The 20,019-nt window shown below is 37.1% G+C and overlaps 1 protein-coding gene across 1 annotated transcript in view; it reads left to right on the forward strand.

Annotated features, from left to right (window-relative positions):
* The window catches only part of HYCC1 (hyccin PI4KA lipid kinase complex subunit 1), a 45,123-nt gene that overhangs the window by 16,205 nt on the left and 8,899 nt on the right, over positions 1–20,019 (forward strand). Inside the window, exons 2-10 of the mRNA XM_034066049.1 lie at positions 2,725–2,804; positions 3,669–3,770; positions 8,682–8,861; positions 11,751–11,831; positions 12,245–12,360; positions 12,688–12,783; positions 14,302–14,418; positions 15,156–15,243; positions 15,724–15,883. Of these exons, the coding sequence (XP_033921940.1) occupies positions 2,754–2,804; positions 3,669–3,770; positions 8,682–8,861; positions 11,751–11,831; positions 12,245–12,360; positions 12,688–12,783; positions 14,302–14,418; positions 15,156–15,243; positions 15,724–15,883 (991 nt within the window). The 5' untranslated portion in view covers positions 2,725–2,753. The remainder of the gene's footprint in view (positions 1–2,724; positions 2,805–3,668; positions 3,771–8,681; positions 8,862–11,750; positions 11,832–12,244; positions 12,361–12,687; positions 12,784–14,301; positions 14,419–15,155; positions 15,244–15,723; positions 15,884–20,019) is intronic.

Genomic DNA, 20,019 nt, shown 5'->3' on the forward strand with positions numbered 1-20,019 from the left:
GCTGCTCATCAGCAGTATTGTTTGATTTGTGGGGACAAACACAGTTTGTTTTTAAAGAAATTCTCAAGCTCCACTCCTCTGAACTCCTTGCAGGGACTTAAGAGGAAGACACCATGGAAAAAAATATTCAGAGGGTGTTTACATGCTCATGTACTTTAAAACAAGACTTTTCTTGGAGAATCACTGGGTAGCATTTGCTGCATTGTTTGAATTTTCATTATAGTTTTGGTATTTATAGAGTATATTCTCAATATAACTTCACAGCTTTTTTTAAAGTAGCATGTGTTTACTTTATCTGCTTCTTGTTTTAATTCCATAGTGACTGGACATGTAGTGCTCACAGTGGCCTTTATCTTGCAGTTGAATCCACTGCAATGGAGCTGTAATTAAGACATGCTTTTTTAATCCTTTCGGGCTTTTTTTCCAAGAAAAGGTTAACAGATGCTATAAATTAGGCCCTATTTTGGCCCACTTTGTGTTTAAAAAAATCCATTTTTGAGTTATTTTTGTAAACTTTATATGGGCTTCATTAAAATTGTGTTGTTAACTGAAATTTGTTAATCCTTCCTTTAGAGCAGTCTTAGGTTTGCTGACTCTGTCCGTACATTGTTGCAATACAATTTCCTGTAGTATTTAACTAGCACAGAATGTGACAATCCGCAGCAAAGCCGTAGGTTGTCTGCCACTTTTAATAGATCCCACACACCTGATATGTGGAATAGAGGGGATTTTTTCCTTCTGGGGATAGATCAATCTGGCAGATAATAATCTTTGTCTTCAAGGGAAATAATTACAAAATTAGACTGCTTATTTGTGACACTCAAATGTATGTTACTGGAGGCTTCTGTGCTCAGAGTTAAACAGAGTTTTCAGAAAGGTATATGTGTTTTTTTAATGTATGAAAGTAAAATAAGGACAGTTTGTCTTATGTGCATCTCAACTGCCATAGCTCTCAATGGAATACCTCTGCTACCTAAAAAAATCAAAGACCTGATCAGCAAAAACTTTGTCCTGTTTCTTTTAGTTCAGCTTTTTATAGCTTTCATCTCAAAAGTTCATGTTTTTTTGAAAAACCCCAAACAAAAAAAAACAATTTGCCTTCAAATACATAGTCATAAAGCCTTGAAATACTGTCCTTAGTCCTATGGATAAAGCCAGCCAAGGGTGCTGTTACTGTTCTTACTAGTCAAACGAATCCTGTGTTCTCTGGGAGCCTTTAATCTGAAAATACTGATCCATCTGCTTGATGGATCAGTAAGAATAGGTGAAAAAAACGACCATGTATCTTTTGGATAAATGTGGTGTCAGCAATGGACTTGGAGTATCCAAGACTCCTCTGGACACCTTTAAATCATGCATTTCTTTGAACAGTAAATATTGCCACAGGGATTTGTGCTATTGATGGCTCTTAGGTAGTAGTTGCTATTGTCAACCCTGCTGAAGAATGTGAGGTTGCAGAAGCCTTTGTCCACCTTCACAGAACGAAGGTAGGACTAGTAGAACATGTGATCCTGTAGGGCCTGATGAGGTTGTTGCTTCAATAATTGTAGTAGGACCATCATTAGTTTGTGTTGCACACAGTTTTTCAAATAATATATTTAAACTTCCTTAGATTCATGTGTTGGCTCATGTCTCTGGCCTCTTGGTGTCCCTGTGGATGGCAGCACACCCTTATGGTCAGCCCTTTGAGCCCGGCAGTTGAGGCAGTCATCTGTGGTCAGAGGCCTGGGATTCCTGAGGACTGCTCGTGGTGCTAATAACAGAAGCAAAGGTGGCAGGGAGTACCAGTTTCCATGTCTCCTGTCAGCAGATCCTCTGCCCCATTCCGTCATGGAGCCCTAGTCTTCCTGTTGCTTGTGATACTTTTGCAAAAGCCTGTGAACCATTCTGGGCATTCTTGATCCTCCTTCTTGCTCTGATCTTTCTTCTTGGGATCCTATGCTCTACCACATCATGGTCACTGCAGCTATGGCTGCTCTGACCTTCACATCACTGCCCAGTTTCTCCATGTTTATAAGTATGATGTTCAACAGAGAGTCTGCCCTTACTGGCTCCTTAGTAACCACTTTCAGAAAGTTATAATCAGTTAAAATCAAATTAAATTTGTCCCTCTGGTTTATAATTCCTTGGCCCTTCCTTATTCCCCTTTCATCCTCAGAAAGCATCTCGTATGTTCAAGTCTTAGTCCTGGTGATCTTGTTCTGAAAGGGTATTGGGCAGGGGCTCAGGCTACCTGCTGAGGCAGCAGGCTTATTGTCTTGCAGTTGCCATGGTGGGGGAGGATTGAAAGGTTTTCCATCAGCCTTTATTTCAGTGACCTTTTCCAAGTTGGGAATAGCAGTTGACTAGGAAAAAGCTAAACAGTCATTTCCCTTAAGTGAGGCCATACAGTTTTCTCTTGAGTTCTGTAAGCTGAAAAATAAATTGAAATCGAGAAAGTAGTATTTTCTGTTTTCAAAATGCCATTTCTGCAAATCTTTGACTTATTGAGCTTCCCACGCAATACATACTTGGAATTTATTAAACTCTGTATGTGAAGTCTCCCATGCTTAATGCTTCCATCAGTGAATGAATAAGAATGAAAGTTCAAAGTAATGTCAGCATGTGAAATGTTTACAAGTAAAAGCATGATAAGATTCTTTAAATATTCACAGGGACTTAATGTTCATCATCTACTTAATGCAGTGACTGTGTAGTTTTCACAAACTCTGCTTATTCTTTCAGGCTGAAGGTTTTGGAACGGATGTTGGAAGATGTTAGCTGTGGATACTGGGGCTGTGGAGGAGTGGTTATCAGAGTTCAAGGTAATACACTCTCAGATATTTAGCCGGTAGTGTGAATCTCTGCTGGAGTGGTATGGAAAACTGCTTGATTGCTGTAGAAAATGAAAAAGAAGAGTAACCATGTATTTTGCTGAGGTAATGTGGTATATACAGATGACTGGGTTTTAACTTGCCCTCTTTGAGATTACATCCTTATACAGTAAAAAGGTATGTCACAGATAAATGGTCTTGTTGATTTGAGTATGGACTAGACCATGCTTCTTGTCTGCTTAGATAAACTGGGAATGTGTTTTCCTATCTGTATAGTGGAGTGTTATCTCCTTTGAAGGACTGCAGATAAGAAGCACTGTAAGAGCTATGAATAGTAAGTTAAAATGTACAGCTTTCAGAGGGTTGCTAAAAAGATTAGATTTTTACCCTCTTAAGTACAGGCAGAAAATTTGTTTAGTGTTAGAGAAGAGCTGTTCACATCAACTGGAATTTGTGTTCTTTCAGAGGCTATATCCTGTCTATATATTTTTACTATAGCCTATAATTTTCACTAGCTGTGTACAGAGAAAATTCCTTGAAGTATGGCTCTACAAAGTGCTAAGCTTCAAGTACAGGGCTGCACCTGGAAACTCTTGTATTTTTATGTTACCCACCCGCTGTCATTACATTCTGTATGAAACTGTCTGTAAAGTGATAAAATGCACTGTGTCTTCTGGAAATTTTGTTGTCCTGAAAACATGGTGATTTCCATAATAAGGATTTCTTGTGAAACAAGTTTTAGTTTACAGTGAACTGGTAAACAGTAATCTTTAATGGGAAATAGTTGTTGAAATAGCTGTTATCTTTTTATGATAAAAATTGCTTTTTCTACTAGTTATAATATTTTTATTTCAGACACTGCCAGAAGCATCCATATCCAGCTATGCTACGAACTTGAAAGATAAGACTGCCTTGATTTCATCTCTTTACAAAGTAATTCAGGAGCCACAGAGTGAAGTGAGTATATCTGATCTCTCACACAACATGTCTGACATAACATCAGCGGAATAAAAGAAGACATTGCATACTAGTTAATTGTGTTCTAACTATGCAAAGTACAGAACTACATGAAGCATCTCTATCAAAATGTTTGTTCTTAGCAGTGACATATTACCATGGAAATTATTCGTAGGTTTTGTAACCCACTGAGTATAGCTAAGCCTGTAGAGCATACTCATGGGCTTCAGAACTTGGCTATAGAATTGATAAATACGTTAAGGAATTGAAAAGATGTTGGAGACTGACAGAATTCTTTTTGTAATTCAGTGTCAGTTGAATGTGAATCTGTAGCTATCAGAAGCTCGTCTATTACAACCTGTGAGAACACTTAGATAGATTTGCAATCCTTTTAAGCTGTTGCTTTGGTTGTAGGGCTTTTGTTGTTGTTTTAAAAACATAAAATATAAATATACACATTTATACAGTGGATATACCCTTTCTGAGATGATGGCAAAAAAACCCTAAAAATTGGAGAGAAGGGAACAGTTTATATACCTGTGCCAGGAATGGTTCCAAAGCTACGAATGCACTTGGTTTAAAGTGTTCAGAGCATACTGAGCTGGTTTTAGTTGTCTTGTTAACTGTGTTGTCTCACTTTCTACTGTTCAGCAAGCCTATTTTAAAATTGCACCAAGCTCTTAATTCCTTTTCTGAAAAGACCCAGCATAAGGAACCTTTCTGAAGTTTGAGATTATGCCGGTAGTGGTCAGAGGGTAAAATGCTTTCAGTATGTACGTTTTTAGAGAGAATGCTGGTAGATAAACTCCCAGATTGTCTAGCAAAGAAGAAATGTGATTTTACTTTGCTGCTCAGAAAGGCATTCTGAGTCATTCCAGCTACTGACTCAAGCCTGTCTGGTCTTCAGAATGTGTGTAACATGTAAATTAATCTGAGTCTCCTTGTTGGTAGCCAAATTAATCCTTTCATATGTTCTTTGATTTTTTTACTACTTCTGACTACCACTTGGTTTCTCCAAGACCTTAGTAACAGGATGGTCAAGGATGCAAGTTCTGCTTAAAAAGGTTGTTGGGATAATTCTGGGGGCAAGGTATCAAAGATTTCCCTGTTTGTGAGACTTTGAATTGAAATGAAAAGCCAGTGCTGACTGAGTGTTGTGCTGCCTTGGGAGAAGTCCTAAAAATCCGTACTTGGGCTGTTCTCTGAGTACCTGTCCCTTTGTGGAAAGGGCTACTTGGAGCTTTCTATGTTGTGAGAATAGTTACAAGCTAGCAAGTAAAAAGACAAGTAATTTCTTTCAACTGTTATTTGACATCTCTTAGCTGCACTGTGTAACGGTAACTTGCTTTACGGTGTAGGATATGTGTTGGCCTTTCTTACCTTGTGTGTGTAATGCGTGAATGCTAGAAATACTGGTGAGATTAAAACCAGATGAACAATCTTCTATGTACCTTTGGATAAATGTACTTGTAATATAACAGCTAATGGTACCTTAAAATTGTGATTAATCTCACTTGGGGGTGGATGCATTCTTTACTTCTCAAATGCTTAAAAAAATAATCATATGTATTTGCATCTGTGACTGTATTTTCCTGCTGGTTCATGTTTGCTTTTCATAAGGGATTTTTTGTTTGCGTTTCAAAAATAATTAAAAATCAGTTTGTGACAGAAATGAGCTACTTGTTTGCTATAGCAAAAAAAAAATACCCAATTCATAGTAGTTTTGATTGTAAAGATTTTACTAATTACTTTTGAGATTCCTGGGCCATTGGTAAGTGAAAAATGTAGTTCAATACAAGAAGAATATTGAGTAAATGTGAAGATTTAAAGGACTGTTGACTCAAGAATCCAATGGGAAAAAAATAACAATTCTGAGGGGTTTTTTTCTTCAGAAATTCAAGATTTTCTGGCTTTCTACCTAAAACACCATTGCTGTTCTTTTACATGTGTAGGCATTTGCGTTAGAAGATAAAGTGTTTGGAGTGTCTAACACATTTGTACGCAGCTTAAATGCAGGAGGGATGAAATTGCTTGGACATTCTTCTGTTCCAGCATTAAAAATTGTTTCAGCCTAGATATCTTTTAGAACTGTTTTAATGTAAAACATTATCCGGAAACAACAACAATCATTAGCTCCTTTTGATATTAGCTTACAGCATGTGGTGGCATTTTGAGGAAGAAAATCTGTCTTCTCACTGGTTATGCATTTAAATGTGCTGATATAAAGCTGTCTCAACTGAGATAACAATGTGGACACGGGTACCTGTCATAGTTATTGATATGCCATTTAAAGTTCAAGCACATCATTCTGAACTGATACTTCCTTAAAGGAAGCATGCAAATTGTGTGAAATATGCAAGCTGAAGGTGGAAAGCGCTTGTGCTGGTGAAGTTTTCTAGAAGGATCTTTGATGTTCTGCTGTTAAAGCTGATGACTAGTTTAGCTTGGCATGATATTGTACCTTTGCTGTAAATTTTTCTCAGATTATTTTTTCCAAAGAGCTGTATCTATCAGAAGCTAAAAGTTCCTCATTTTTTGAAGGGGTCAAATTGGCCCAGATTACTTTTAAAAGAACCAAAACCTGCTAAGATAGTTTGGGTTGAAAAGTAACTTAGGGAGGTAAGAAATGTTGTCTCAGCTTTCTTTGTATTGAGCAGGAAACACTTAGGAAACCAAGCAGACTTTTTCCCAGCTTGCTCTTCTGGTGGTGGTGTCCCCTTTGCTGCAATAAAGGGGGGGGAGTGTAGAAGAATGGGCTTCTTAGCTTTTCGAAAGCTTGTTCCATTGAACAACTGAAGTTGTGACCTAGGCATAATAAAATGGAAAATGTGGTCTGCATGTTACAAGCACTAAAGTACATGCATATATGCAGTTTTTAAGGATTTTCAGAAAGGTGTTGAGTAGTACTTTGCTTTCTGAACTGACATGCAGTGGCAGTTCTAATGATTATGGTATCTTAATGCAATCTCTAAACTAAAATGCATGTCTGGTTTGGATTTCATTCTTTTCAAGTTAAAACTTTTGGGGATTTTGTGCAGGAATACATTTCAATGAAGATCTGTTACTAGCCTGAACACTCCTGATTTTGAAATTAATTTACAGTCTGTTTCTGTGAGTCATGGTGATGAACTGTTAAGATCTTAAGTCTTGGAGATTAGAAGCAAGGTAGCATAACTAGTTCTTTAGGTATGTTACATTTGAATCTTGTCTTTCAGAGATCAGCAATTGGAGAATATCGTATTTTAGATAATTCTGTGGTTTTTTAAGTGCATTAACTGGAGCTGATAAAAATAATTTTAAACACCTGGGATCTCAGAGTTCGTTTTGTGAAGTTTGCTAATGTAAATGCATCAGCTGCCTAGATCGTTTTTCAGGGAGTAGTTTCTTACATGATAGGATCCTCCTCTTTGTTATTTCTTCCCAGTAAGTTATTTTAGAAGATTTAATTAAATTCCCCTTTTTGTCTTTTCTACCCAAATGTTGTTTGTTGTTGGTTAGTTTGGGTATTTTTGGGTTTTTTTGGGTTTTTTTTGTTTGTGTTGTTGTTTTTTTTTTTAAGAAATCATTTAGTGGTTCCATGCTTATGAATGGTTTGCTGGGTTTGCTGCCAAAAAGTATTTTTGAGTGCACTCTTTTGAGTTTTTGCTTTAGAGTTCAGTGTCTAGTTCAGATGGCTTTGTTAGGGCCTACTGGTTTTGATGTTATTTTCCACTTGGGTTAGGAAATCTTTTATCTATGTGTCAACATAGATATATAGCTCCTGTACATTGGCACAAAATGGTTAAAACTATGTTCTGTCATTTAGTAGAGATAGGTGTTAGCACAAGGATGTGCATTAAGTCAAGAAGCATAGTGTAAACTGATTGCTTAATTGTTTTTTAGTCTTTTTTATTTTTAACTTGTTCTAGCTCTGTGTATTATTTCCAGTTCGATATAGTATTTCCATTTATAACAGCTTAACAAATTTGGTTGTAAAATTACTCCTGGGGCTTCCCATTTCTGTCTCAAACTTATAAATACATTTAAGTTTCTGGATTATTTTAATGTAAGTGGAAAGATGAACTAATTATACTCTGTACTAAGTTACTGTAATACTTTGAGAGTTACGCAGCTCTTCTTGTTTGGTGGGTAAAAGCTTCTGGCAATTTGTGCATGCTTTTGGAGCTCTAGAATAGCAAGAAATGTTTAAGTACTTTTCCTGTATATCAGAGATTGTGAGGGCATCGTATGAGGTGTGGTGGTAACTGCCTGGATGGCCCCACACAAAGAGTTGCGGTCAATTGCTCAGTGTCGAATTGGAGACCAGTAATGAGTGGTGTCCCTCAGGGGTCGGTGTTGGGACCGGTCTTGTTCAATGTCTTTGTCACTGACATGGACAATGGGATTGAGTGTGCCCTCAGCAAGTTTGCCTATGACACCAAGCCGTGTGGTTCGGTTGATACGCTGGAGGGAAGGAATGCCATTCAGAGGGACCTTGACACACTTGTGAGGTGGGCTGATGCCAATCTCATGAGGTTTAACCATGACAAGTGCAAGGTCCTGCACCTGGGTCAGAGCAATCCCAGGCACAGCTACAGGTTGGGCAGAGAAGAGATTCAGAGCAGCCCTTCTGTGATAAGCAGTATCCTCTATTTATGCCTTTGAGGCTGGAGGAAGTGAGCCAAAAATGAAAGAAGGAGTAGTTGGAGTTAATTCTTCGTACAGGATGGAAGGCTCTACTTTTGCCTTCTGAAAGTATGTTATGAAAGATGCAAGTGTGTAAGGTGACTTGAGGAATTATTGCATCAGTCACTCCCTAATAGCTAAAATGTAATATTTATGAGTTTATAGTTTTGTCCAAAGAATTGATCCAGACAAAGTTGCTGTTTCTTGTAATATTTTATTCATTCACAACTGTCATTTGTATTTCAGCTTCTGGAGCCAGTTTGCCATCAGCTCTTCGAGTTCTATCGCAGTGGTGAAGAACAATTGCTGCGATTCACACTGCAGTTTCTACCAGAATTGATGTGGTGTTATCTTGCTGTCTCAGCCAGCAGGGATTTGCAGAGCAGTGGATGCATAGAGGCTCTTCTCCTAGGAGTTTATAACTTGGTTTGTATTTGCATGTAATTATTAAGGCCTAAAAATATTAGTGTGCTTGTGGGGGTACTGTAGAGCATTTTACTGGTGAATAATTAACAATTTCATGTCAGAATTAAAGTGTTGAGTATCTTAGTTCTGACTTTTCAGATTGGTATCCATGTCACAAATCTGCAACATGAACTTTAGTTCTTTTACTTCAGTAAATATATTCTCTGCTCTTTTTGTAGTTCCTGGAAAGTGTTAATGTACTAATGGCTGAAAGAGGCAAATGAGTCTTCTTAATTTCCTTATTACTTAATTTGTGATATGGTGATTAAACTTACATTCTGCTTGAAAGCCTTTAGAGGTCCTACTTTTGAAGTGGTTGCCCATATTTTCTGGGGTATTTTGACTCTCTTGACTAGAAAACACACAAAAATCACAAATTCTGAGCATGTGACTGCTGAACAGATTGCTTAGCTTTGAGAAATTAAATGTCGTCTTTAATTTTGGAATAACCTCGACACCTTTTTTTTCATGTTTTATATTAAAAGATACTGTTTGTTACTAAAGTACTGCTTTGAAGGGACCTTGAAGAGCACCATATTTTAATTACGCATTTTGTCTTTTTATGGCTGTTATAAAAAGCTTAGTGTTATGTCCACTGGGATTCTCTTCTGTATAGTTTGTTTGTTCTGGATGTTGTAGGAAGGCTTTTTGGGAAGTGAAAGAGTGATGAACTTCAGGTCTTCTCATTCCAAAAGTCTGGAGAAGGCACCTTCCATCCTTCTAAAAATAATCTCAAGTGTCTACCAAGCAAGTGAAAACACTTTTTTTTACCCAAGTGTCTACTTAAAAAGAACTGAGCCCTTATATTCAACTCACAGTGCAGACTTCATGTGTTTTCTGTGTGCCTAGTTGTATTTGAGAAGAAAAATATCCCTGGAAAGCATTTGGTTTATCTTATGCCTTAAGTCAATTCACTCCTTTATTTCCACGACGAAGTAATCTAAAATGGTTGATGGATGTGGCTACAATCACTTGTCTTTCTGCTAGGAGAGATAACATTTACAGTTTAGCTTGAAATCGGTCCAGTAACGTCTTCTCTTATCTATGAACAGTTTCTTCCTCCATTAGTAACATAGCCATCCACCTACAGCTGCTTGTGATTTTAAGACTTTTACAGCAAGTTTCTGTAGAAAGCTGCAGATAGACTTGATCTTTGGAAACACTCCCCCCGCCTTCTGCTCTAAAAAATAATGAATGCTTATGCTGAAGGAATGCTTTGTTACTGATGCTGACTTCTTCCTCTCTGCTGCTGTTGTATGACATTTGTAACTTTAACAATCATAATGGAACTGTTCTTCAGTATACAAGGTTGAAAAGGTAGTGAGTTTAGATACCTGTTTAGATACTTTGCTCTTTAAGCAGCTACTTTGTTTTTAAAGGAAAGAGGAAAGACCTAGCCTGATACAAATAGTAATCCTTCTGTAAATGTATAGCCTCTTGGAATGTGAAGGAATTAACCATGCTCAACAGAGTCCTGGAGTTTCTTGCTGAAGGAAATTGAAAAACCAGATATTGCTGAGAATAATTCTAAATTTGCTACATTGTCAGGGGTATGGAATTACTGTGGTTGAACTTTGAGATCATGAACTGGTTTGTTCTGCCTTCAGATTGGAGACACAGTGGTAATGCGTGCAGTTGATGTTTCTGGCTGTAGGTATCAATTTTTTTCCTAGTACACTTCAGTTCTTGAAATGCACTCCCAAAACTTAATTATAAATCTGATTAGAATGAAAAGTCAAAATACTGATATTTTTAGATTTTAAAAGTTTGGATGTAGCCAGTTTCTCGTGCCTTCTCCTCCCATAAATTGAGGAAACAGTTTTCATTGTTGATGCAGAAGCAATAATGAAGTTAAAACTATTGGTGGTTTTTGTGGAGTGGAGGACCTATATAAATCTTCAGATAGAACAGCTTTGTATGCCTTTTTGATACTTCTCAGTCTTCCTTTACCACTCAATATCCTACTTGAAGACCTGAGTTTTAATAATTACTAAGTGATGTTTGTCTTCAGTCTTCCAAAGGCAGGGATGTTAGGAGACACTAAAGCTTCTCTCTCTGATCTCTACCTTTGGATACATGAAATCTGGTGCTGAAATTAAGCTGGGGGGGGGAGGAATTTTTATGTGTGTGGTATTGGATATTGTTCAGGTCTGCTTTGCAACTTCTGAAGTTTATTTGAAGTACTTCAGTGCTCTTCTGTGATACATATTTTTTATTCTTTTCCCTTACCCATTAATCTTTTGCTAATTTAACAGGAGTAGAAGTCTGCCAACATACTGCTGTGGTGGTAACTTGCAGGACAGTAGCTTCTCTTAAGCTTTGCATCCATGCTTGTTTTAACTCTCTAAATAAGGAATTATCAAACTTGGCCTTTTACAAATACTATGATGTCTGCTGCTATCAAACCATATGCAGCCACAATCATTCCAGAACTGTATTTCCAGAAGAAATTACTTGTAGAGTTATTACTTCATGAGTAAATAGTTTTCAGAACAGAATTATTAAGTGTTAATCTTCACAATTAGCAAACAGTGCATAAAAAAAAAGTTAACACTTTTAAACGTATTGACATTCCCAGTTAGAGCTTTTAGGGTGAACTGTGTATGAAAGTGTGTGTGCCCTTTGCTAAATCATTTATATAGTTTTCAGAAGCAAAGCAAATATATTGTGATGGAAAGCAAATCCAGAGATAATTTTCAGGTTGTAGTTCAGATTGTTATAGTATCTCTGTCTGTCCCTATAATAATTTGTTGGCTTTCTTCATCCATTTACACCCACCCAGCATTTAACATTTTGAATGCCTGGTTTCTGTAGTACGGTGTAACCATTGGTATCTTCTGTCTCTTTCAGGAGATAGTTGACAAAGAGGGACATAGCAAAGTGCTGTGTTTCACAATTCCGTCTTTGTCCAAACCTTCAGTCTATCATGAAGTAAGTGATATTTACAACATGAAGTTGTTACTGATTGAAAAAGGCAGTATGCTTTGGGGGCCTCTTTGTTAAGAGTAAAAGTTAAAACTAGTTTTAATGTGTTGCATGATGACATAGGAACATATTTCTCAGTCTTCTGAGGACTACTAACTGGGCTCTGAGGCCTCTTCAAAACTTAATAGTGAGAATTCCATAACATCCTTGCACCAGCTATGTCTTTCTTTTTGGATTCTGAAGCCATATACTTTATCTGGTGTAGAATAACTTCTCAGATCTAAGACAGCTAGGCAGATAACTTTAAGCCTGTTGAAAATTCATGTATAAATATGATGCTACTGATTGTTGTCTTGCTACAATGTAAATGAAAATAGACATCAGGCAGACATGTTTTTAATGACCCTTTTTTCCTTTAGCCTTCCAGCATTGGCTCCATGGCTCTCACCGAAGGAGCTTTATCACAGCATGGTTTGTCCAGGGTTGTATACAGTGGACCTCATCCTCAGAGGGAGATGTTAACAGCACAGAACAGGTGAAACTGTATAATAGGATTTTGCTCGAGAATTACTTACGAATCTTGTAATTTTTAATATAGTTAAAGATTAAAGGTGGGTAGGTGAATGTGGTGTCTTGTGTGGGTTTTTTGTTTTTAAAGACATGTAAATGTAGATGCAGAAAGATTAGCAGTGCATATTACTACGTGAAGAAGAGCTGACAGAACCAAACTGCTCCATTGTCAATTTTATTGAAATGAGATACCAAATCTGTTCAAATAGCTCTTGCAAATGTCTGTGTAAACTTGCTTGCTTTTAAAAAAATAAAATTGGTAATGTAATTTTAATATTTCTGTAAATTCCAGGTTTGAAGTGCTGACATTCCTTCTGCTCTGTTACAATGCTGCCTTGAGCTACATGCCTGCAGTTTCTCTTCAGTCACTGTGTCAGATTTGTTCAAGGTAATTTTTGTAGGTTGATTACACTTAAAACAGCATTTGCAAAGTGAAATGCAATGAATTTGATTTTTTTTTCTTTTTTAAAGCTTCAGGTTCCCAAAAGCTGCTTGTAAAGTTGACTTTTTTTTTTTCCAAATGATTAAAGTTTTAAACTGGCAGAGGGTTGATTTAGATGACCATAAGGAAGAAAATTTTACAATGAGAGTGGTGAGGCACTGGAAGAGGTTCCCCAGAGACACTGTGAATGCTCAATCCATCATTGGAAATGTTTAAGACCAGGGTGGATGGGGCTTTGAACAACCTGAGCTAGTGGAAGATGTCCCTACCAATGGTAGTGGGGTTGGAAATCGATGAACTTTGAAAGTCTCCCTTCTGTCCCAAACTATTCTATGATTCTTCCTTTATAAACATCCACGTCTTGGACTGTTTTCATTTCCTTGCATATTGTCACTAGTGTGGCTTCCTGTCTTTCCTGATGAAGTGTTTAAACTCTCTTTAACTTGGAGATATCATCATGAGGAATCGGATTTTGATCACGCTCAATACAACATGCAGACTAGGATTGCTGCTGAGCTATAAAGATCCTGGGGGTACAGTCTTCTTTTTGTTGGATTTTTGTTGTTGTTTTATGTAGTCAAAGACTGTGTGATGATGTACTGTGGGATAGACAGGAGAGGAAAAAAGTGCAGTAGGTTAGTGGTGAACTTAGTGTTAATAAAAAGACTCCTGAAAGTAATTTGAAAGGTACTATGATAACAATATATATTTTTATTTATTTTATTTTCCTGAAAAAATATAGATCTAAGAAGAATTTAAAAGCTCTCTGATACTGAAGCTGAAGAATTGAAGCTGTCTGAGACTAAACCTTCTAGGCTATGCTTTGGAGACGTAGTTTGCTTAATGTCATTAAAGGTCATTCTACGAATCATGTAATAGCTGACGAATTGAATATCGAACTACCCAATATCTTTGTTTTACAAAATATGTTGTCTACAGGACCTGACATGGAATTTAGTTCAGAACTAAACTCTAAAGCTGACTTTTACTGGAATTTAGGATAATTTTAGTAATTATTTGACCAGAGCACTGGTTTCTTTGCTTGACAACTTGCTTGCAACTTCCATTTTATATGCAATGTCGCCTACGTTTCTATCTGTAATATTTATAGTTGTTATACTGCTTTATTTCCTTAAGTATCATTAACTTATTTTTTGTCTGTTCTGCAGCAAATGTGTGGTTCCAGAATGGCTTTTACTGGCAGTTTTCTTTCATGGTCCCCTGTAGTACAAATGTAACAGGCCTATCTAGGATGTCTCTTGAAGGATTTGAACTCTGCCAGCAGAGGGCATACCCTTCTTCCATTATAAGTAATAGGCTGCTTCAGCGCAAGGTTGTTGATGGATACCTTCGTGTGGGTCTACTGTAGTTAAAATGCATACTAAGCACGTAGTTTTGTAGTATTCTATACAAAGGTGGTTGGTTCCACATTAGTTGCTAATGAAAAATGCATGATTTTTCTAGAATTTGTGTCTGTGGGTATCCTCGCCAGCAAGTAAGAAAGTACAAGGGAGTCAACTGCAGGATTCCAGTTTCATCTGAATTCATGGTGCAGATGCTAACAGGAATTTATTATGCCTTGTAAGTTGTTTGGGTTTTTCTGTATGCATACAAAATAAAGAAATGTCAGCTTAGTTTCTACACTTGTTTAGGCATGTTACCATTGAAATGTTTTATTTTCTAGTGGATGATGCTGTGTCTAGCTATGACCTCCTTAGGAAGAGAATGTAGTTCTCCAGCTAGTTACATCATACTGGGAAAAGAGGGCTAGAACAGCACTTAATGGGTATAATTGCTGATGTGAAAAAAACAGCTTTAAAGAAACCCCAACCCTTTTCCATCCGCTGTGTGCTGTCTGCATTTTTGTGTGCTTAGTTTTGACATCAGTCTAGTTAAGGACAAAAGGTCTTATTTTTTCTCTGAAATGCTGATGTCTTCTGCCCTTTGATAGTCAAGTTAATGTTTGAAGCTCTCCTATTAACTGAAATAAAGATTAGAAATGCAGGAATACTCAAAAGGTGGAGTAATATTAATGCAGTTCTGCTTGAATTTCAGAGTATTTCATGACTAGCTGATCAGTAACGAATGACGTAATTTCTGAACTGCTCAGGATGGCCAATTGTAAATAAAACTATGTCTTCATAGATGGTACTTCAGAACAAGTTCACTAAATAGCAAGCTTATTGCTAGTGAACACAAGTAGTTCAACCCCTCTAAACTGAGCTCTGAAGGGATGCTAAGTCTGTGAAGGTTATGTGACCAGGAAGGTTCTTCTGTTGATATAGATGCTTATTATTATGTATGTATTTACTTTGTAGTTATAATGGAGAATGGGATCTGGCTCGTAAAGCTATGGATGACATTTTGTATAGAGCACAGCTGGAACTGTATCCAGAACCTTTACTGGTAGGTATTGTATTTCAGCATTTTTGTGAGTAAAAATTTTAGTCTAGGAAATCCTTTCTGTGAACACACATGAAGCAACATTACACAAGGAACCTAAATCCCACAGGGTGTATGTGGCTGTACTTGTGTGGACAGCTAGATCTGTAAGTATGCACACAGAGGCACAGGTATTTTCAATGCATTTAGTTATTTTGTCACCTTCCGTAGTGAACAAGCTATTTTCAGTAGAATGCTTCTAAGTTTTGAGAGCTTAGATGATAGTACAGAAGCATTCTGAATTAATAGTCACATCTCTGAACTGGAAACACTTTTAAAACAAAGTGCATATGTTAGTTCTGAGAGTTAATTGCAACCAGCATTCTTTACGAGCTGTGTAAAAAGCTGGTGTGCTTTTTGACTTTAAGCTGCAATCCCCTGACGGAATTCTTCTAAAATTTGCATCTTTGTGTTAAGAACTTAACTGCATTTTTTCCATTCTAGGTTGCTAACGCAATAAAAGCTTCACTGCCTCAAGGTGCCATGAAATCTAGTAAAGACGGTACAAGATGCATTCAGGTTGAAATTACACCTACTTCATCCAGAATATCAAGAAATGCTGTGACTAGCATGTCTATCCGAGGGCACAGATGGAAAAGACATGGTAAGTAACATATTTTGCCATGAATTCTCAACTTTTTCATGTGTTTAATATAATACGGAGAATGTTGTTATTGTGCATCTTCCTTGCTAGTAAGCAGGCAGCAGTTTGGAGGTTTTTATTTTCTTGACTGGTGAATGGGAGCCTTAAATTTTCTTAATCATGGGGGGGGGGAAGTTGATTAAAAAAATCCCAATAAAACAAACCAAACAATAAATGAACATACAAACAAAATCCACAAATCCCCTTTTTCTGAAAGGGGAGGGGAGCTGTACAAAGTTATAGATTCTTTACAGAGACTGATATTCCTGTCTTCTGAAAAGTAGTTTATAGTACCTGAAGCAAAGCAGATATTTTAACAGCTCTTTGCAGAAACTCATCTCTCTTGAATCCAATTTTTATTGAAATAATTTAAGGGTAGAGAACATGAACAGTTACATTTTGGTGCTGTGGTTTAACCCCTGCCAGGGCTATATCATGTGTAATGGTTATTTGTGAAGACAAATGCCATAACTGTGAATGTTCCCCCCGCTTTGTACTTCTTTCCCTAGCTTTATATGCTGAACATGACATCATATGGTCTGGGGTATCCCTTGGGTCAGCTGTCCTGGCTGTGTCCCCTCCCAGCTTCTCATGCACCCCCAGCCTACTTGCTGGTGTAGAGGTGTGAGGAGCAGAAAAGGCCTGGACTCTGAAAGGAAAAACCTCCCTATATTATCAATGCTGTGTTCTGCACAATCCAAAATATAGCCCCATACCAGCTACTGTGAGGAAAATTAACTCTGTCCCAGCCAAAACCAGCAATTCGAGCAAACTAGTGTAAGGGTTTCCACAAAGTGGAACTGGGCTCAGAGGTAGAAACATAGTGCTAAATGAACTGCCAAAGGAGCACTGTTATATTTATTTCTTCTACCAACTTCAGATGAGGAAAGCGCCACTGGACCAGCGATCACAACTGACAGTGTCTTGTTCTGCTGGCCTTGTAATTCTGGTGCCAGGCTACGTGAGTGAGTGTAGATAAGAATGCTCTTTAAAAGGTTCAATAAAGATTGTGAAGTAGTATCATAAAAATTTCTGTATGATGTGTACTGTAGGAGCTTTTGTAGTGTATGGACAGTTTGGTTAGGAAAATATTGGCAAGTCACATAACATGAGAGACTGAGAGTTAATTCAGGTAAATGTTGAGAAAACTTCATCAATATGCTGATCGAAGATGACTTTATGATGGAGCTTTCTGAGCAGTAATGGTACACATTGGTGATAATAGTACCAATAGTAAGCTGCCAGAGGGAGTGAGGGGCAAACAAAGGTTAAACCGACCAAACTTTTTTGGTTGATTAAAAACTGCTTTAAACTGTCAGACAGACCTGAGAAGCAAATCACTGGTGTCTAACTTGAGTGAGGTCCAGGAACAAGTCATTACTGAAATCTCAAGATGTTTTAGTCTTTATCATTTATTCTCCTTTCTTCATGATTACAGCTGTTAAGCAGGGATTACTGAGTGAGTGCAAGAAAACTGTATGATAGCTCAGCTTTTAAATGGACAAATCCTTCTGAAGCTTGGCAGTTCTGTCAGCTATTAGTTTTTAGTGGTTCCGATGCTTGATCAGATGAGATGGTGGCAGGGAACACAGATTAGGGATGCTGAGTGACAGTTTGTTTGGAGGAGTTGAAAGTGTATGAAAATAAACATTCCCTTTGTCTTTGCATTTACAAAAAAAAAGTAAATGTTACAGAATCAGCATTGGAACCATCCTTATAAGAATGCATCTTTTTCAGCAGATACAGAAATCATGAAGTTTTTACAATTACTGCTTTCTTGCAGGGGTGATGTTCAAGGGAAAATGGGTGGGACAAGTGTGCCCTGCAGCAGATAACAGAAAGGTGAAAGGGAAATGAGGATAACAACTCATAGAAATGGAGCAGAATGCTGTGTTTTATGGAATCTCATAAAGCAGGACAAGATGAGATAAACGGTGATATCTAGTCAGTATGACCCAAGTAAGGAGCAGTCAGTGTTTAGGGATGAGGATTGAAAGATCAAGGACTTTAACAAAAAAACTCTTTTCAACATTTTGTTTGGATTATTGTGAAAACTTTGGATTTGCCTCAGTGATACAGGATTTAATGAAGAGGAAGAAAATCACTCATTGTAGGGTGGGTGTAGAGGGGAGCTGCTATGGTAGATTGTGGGAGAAGTTGTAAATTTGAAGGCTGTGTAAATATTAGTCTGAAACTGAGTCTATGGTATGTTTTACTAACTGCCTTTCCAATTGTTTTGTTTTTAAACAGTAAATGCTCCATGCATATACTACTTCATCTAATCTTCTAAACATTTTCATTATAAAATACTAACAAAATTGTTTAGTTTAACTTGAAAAGCCTTTTAAAGTCAGAATGGATGGTCTCCTGATTTCAAAATTCCTATTAATATAATTCAGTGCCCCACAATTCCTGATAAAAGCAAGACACAGAATAGATCTTCAAGGTCAGCATGCAGAAAAAATAATGAGGCTTGTGCTTACAGGTGCTTGTTTGAATTAAAATAAACACTGGAATTGGTAGAAATCAGGTGACAAACCTTGTACCTCCTAACTACTATTCTCCCATGGTGTAAGGGAAAAACTAATTGTGGAGTTTATTTTTGTGCTTAAGTATAATGAGTTATAACATGATAATAATAACAGTGAATTATATACATGAATGAGGAAGCTAGAGGAGACAAGTGAGAGGCAGGTTGATCTTATACATTATGTAGACCAGAAGAACTGATGAAGCAAAGCATCCCTTGGGGAAGCAAGGGTAACAATTTTTAGTCACTAGCTATTTGTGTAAAATAACAGAATTGTAGCTAATTACATTTCTGAGAAGCTGTAATGTAATATATAGCTTCTCTATATTAGTATATATAGCTTCTATACATTTGAAGCTGAGAAGCAGAGACTTTATTCTTTTATATTTAAAACCCCCTCAGTTTACTGTAAGTTTTCAGACATCAGATCTTGCAAGCCTATGCTAGAACTCAAGGCTGAAGTCAATTTTGAGAAAAAGATCAGTTTAACATTTAATTTTGTTGCAATACTCAACCCTGTAACTCATTAGTTAGAGGCCTTACTTAAAACTTCCTTACCGATCAAGTTAGTATTACGCATTTGGCCTTCTAAGGTAGGTACGTTAGAGATACTAAGAGGTCATTTGCAAAATCAATCCATCTAATCACAAATGGGTAGTATTTATAGAGTCAAGGAATACTAGCCACCATTTATCAACGAATTCTGGAGTGCTGTTGAGTTGGATAACTAGAAATCGTAAAGCTTAAAATGTTTTATAAAGAAGCCTTGAGTGGTATCTCCATTTCTGTTTGCAAATAGAGGAAAACCAGAAAAATCATATGGTGGGTGAGGGACACAAACACCTAAATGAATGATTATTTATGGAAGCTAGGAAAAAACCAAAGCAAGCCCTAGCAGCGCTTTCCCTACTGACATAAAATCTGCCATACTGCCCTGTACAGTGTTGTTTGGGAAGAACTCCTGTGTAGAGGTGTAATGCATGCAAGAGAAATAATCTGATGTAACAGACTGAATAAGAAGAGCTAAACAGATATTGGTATGATACATAACATAAAACCCAAGGCATCAACTAGAGAATAGAGACAAGTTGTTATCTTTTTTCCCCAATGCAGAAATCGATTTTCATGTAGTACACAAGGTTTAGAAACATTAGTCTTTGAATCACTTTTTTTGGAAACATTATGAATTCCTGAATTAGTTAGAACTTTGAGGAACCTGGAATGAATGTTAATTTTGGAATATAAACTTGATGCTCTTGTGAATAATTCAAAATGCTAATGTTGTTGTGCAGGAAATGCAGCTTGAGCTTGTGGTGCTTAAAATTGAATTACAGTCCAAATGGGCAGTTTGCCTGTGCAATCTGAGGTAAATGATCTAGGCAACCATAATAATAAGGTAGGCTATAACTGAAATATCTTTTCCATGAATTCTTAGCAGCTGGTAATCATGAAATGCATTTATCAAGGTTGGTTGTTCTACTCATAACATTCAGAATGTGACTCCAAATGCAGTTTTCCTTCAGTTGCTGTAGACATTTGTATTAACTTTCAAACTGGTGTAATTTAT

Source organism: Melopsittacus undulatus, chromosome 1 (assembly GCF_012275295.1).
Source record: "Melopsittacus undulatus isolate bMelUnd1 chromosome 1, bMelUnd1.mat.Z, whole genome shotgun sequence".
Classification (NCBI taxonomy): domain Eukaryota; kingdom Metazoa; phylum Chordata; class Aves; order Psittaciformes; family Psittaculidae; genus Melopsittacus; species Melopsittacus undulatus.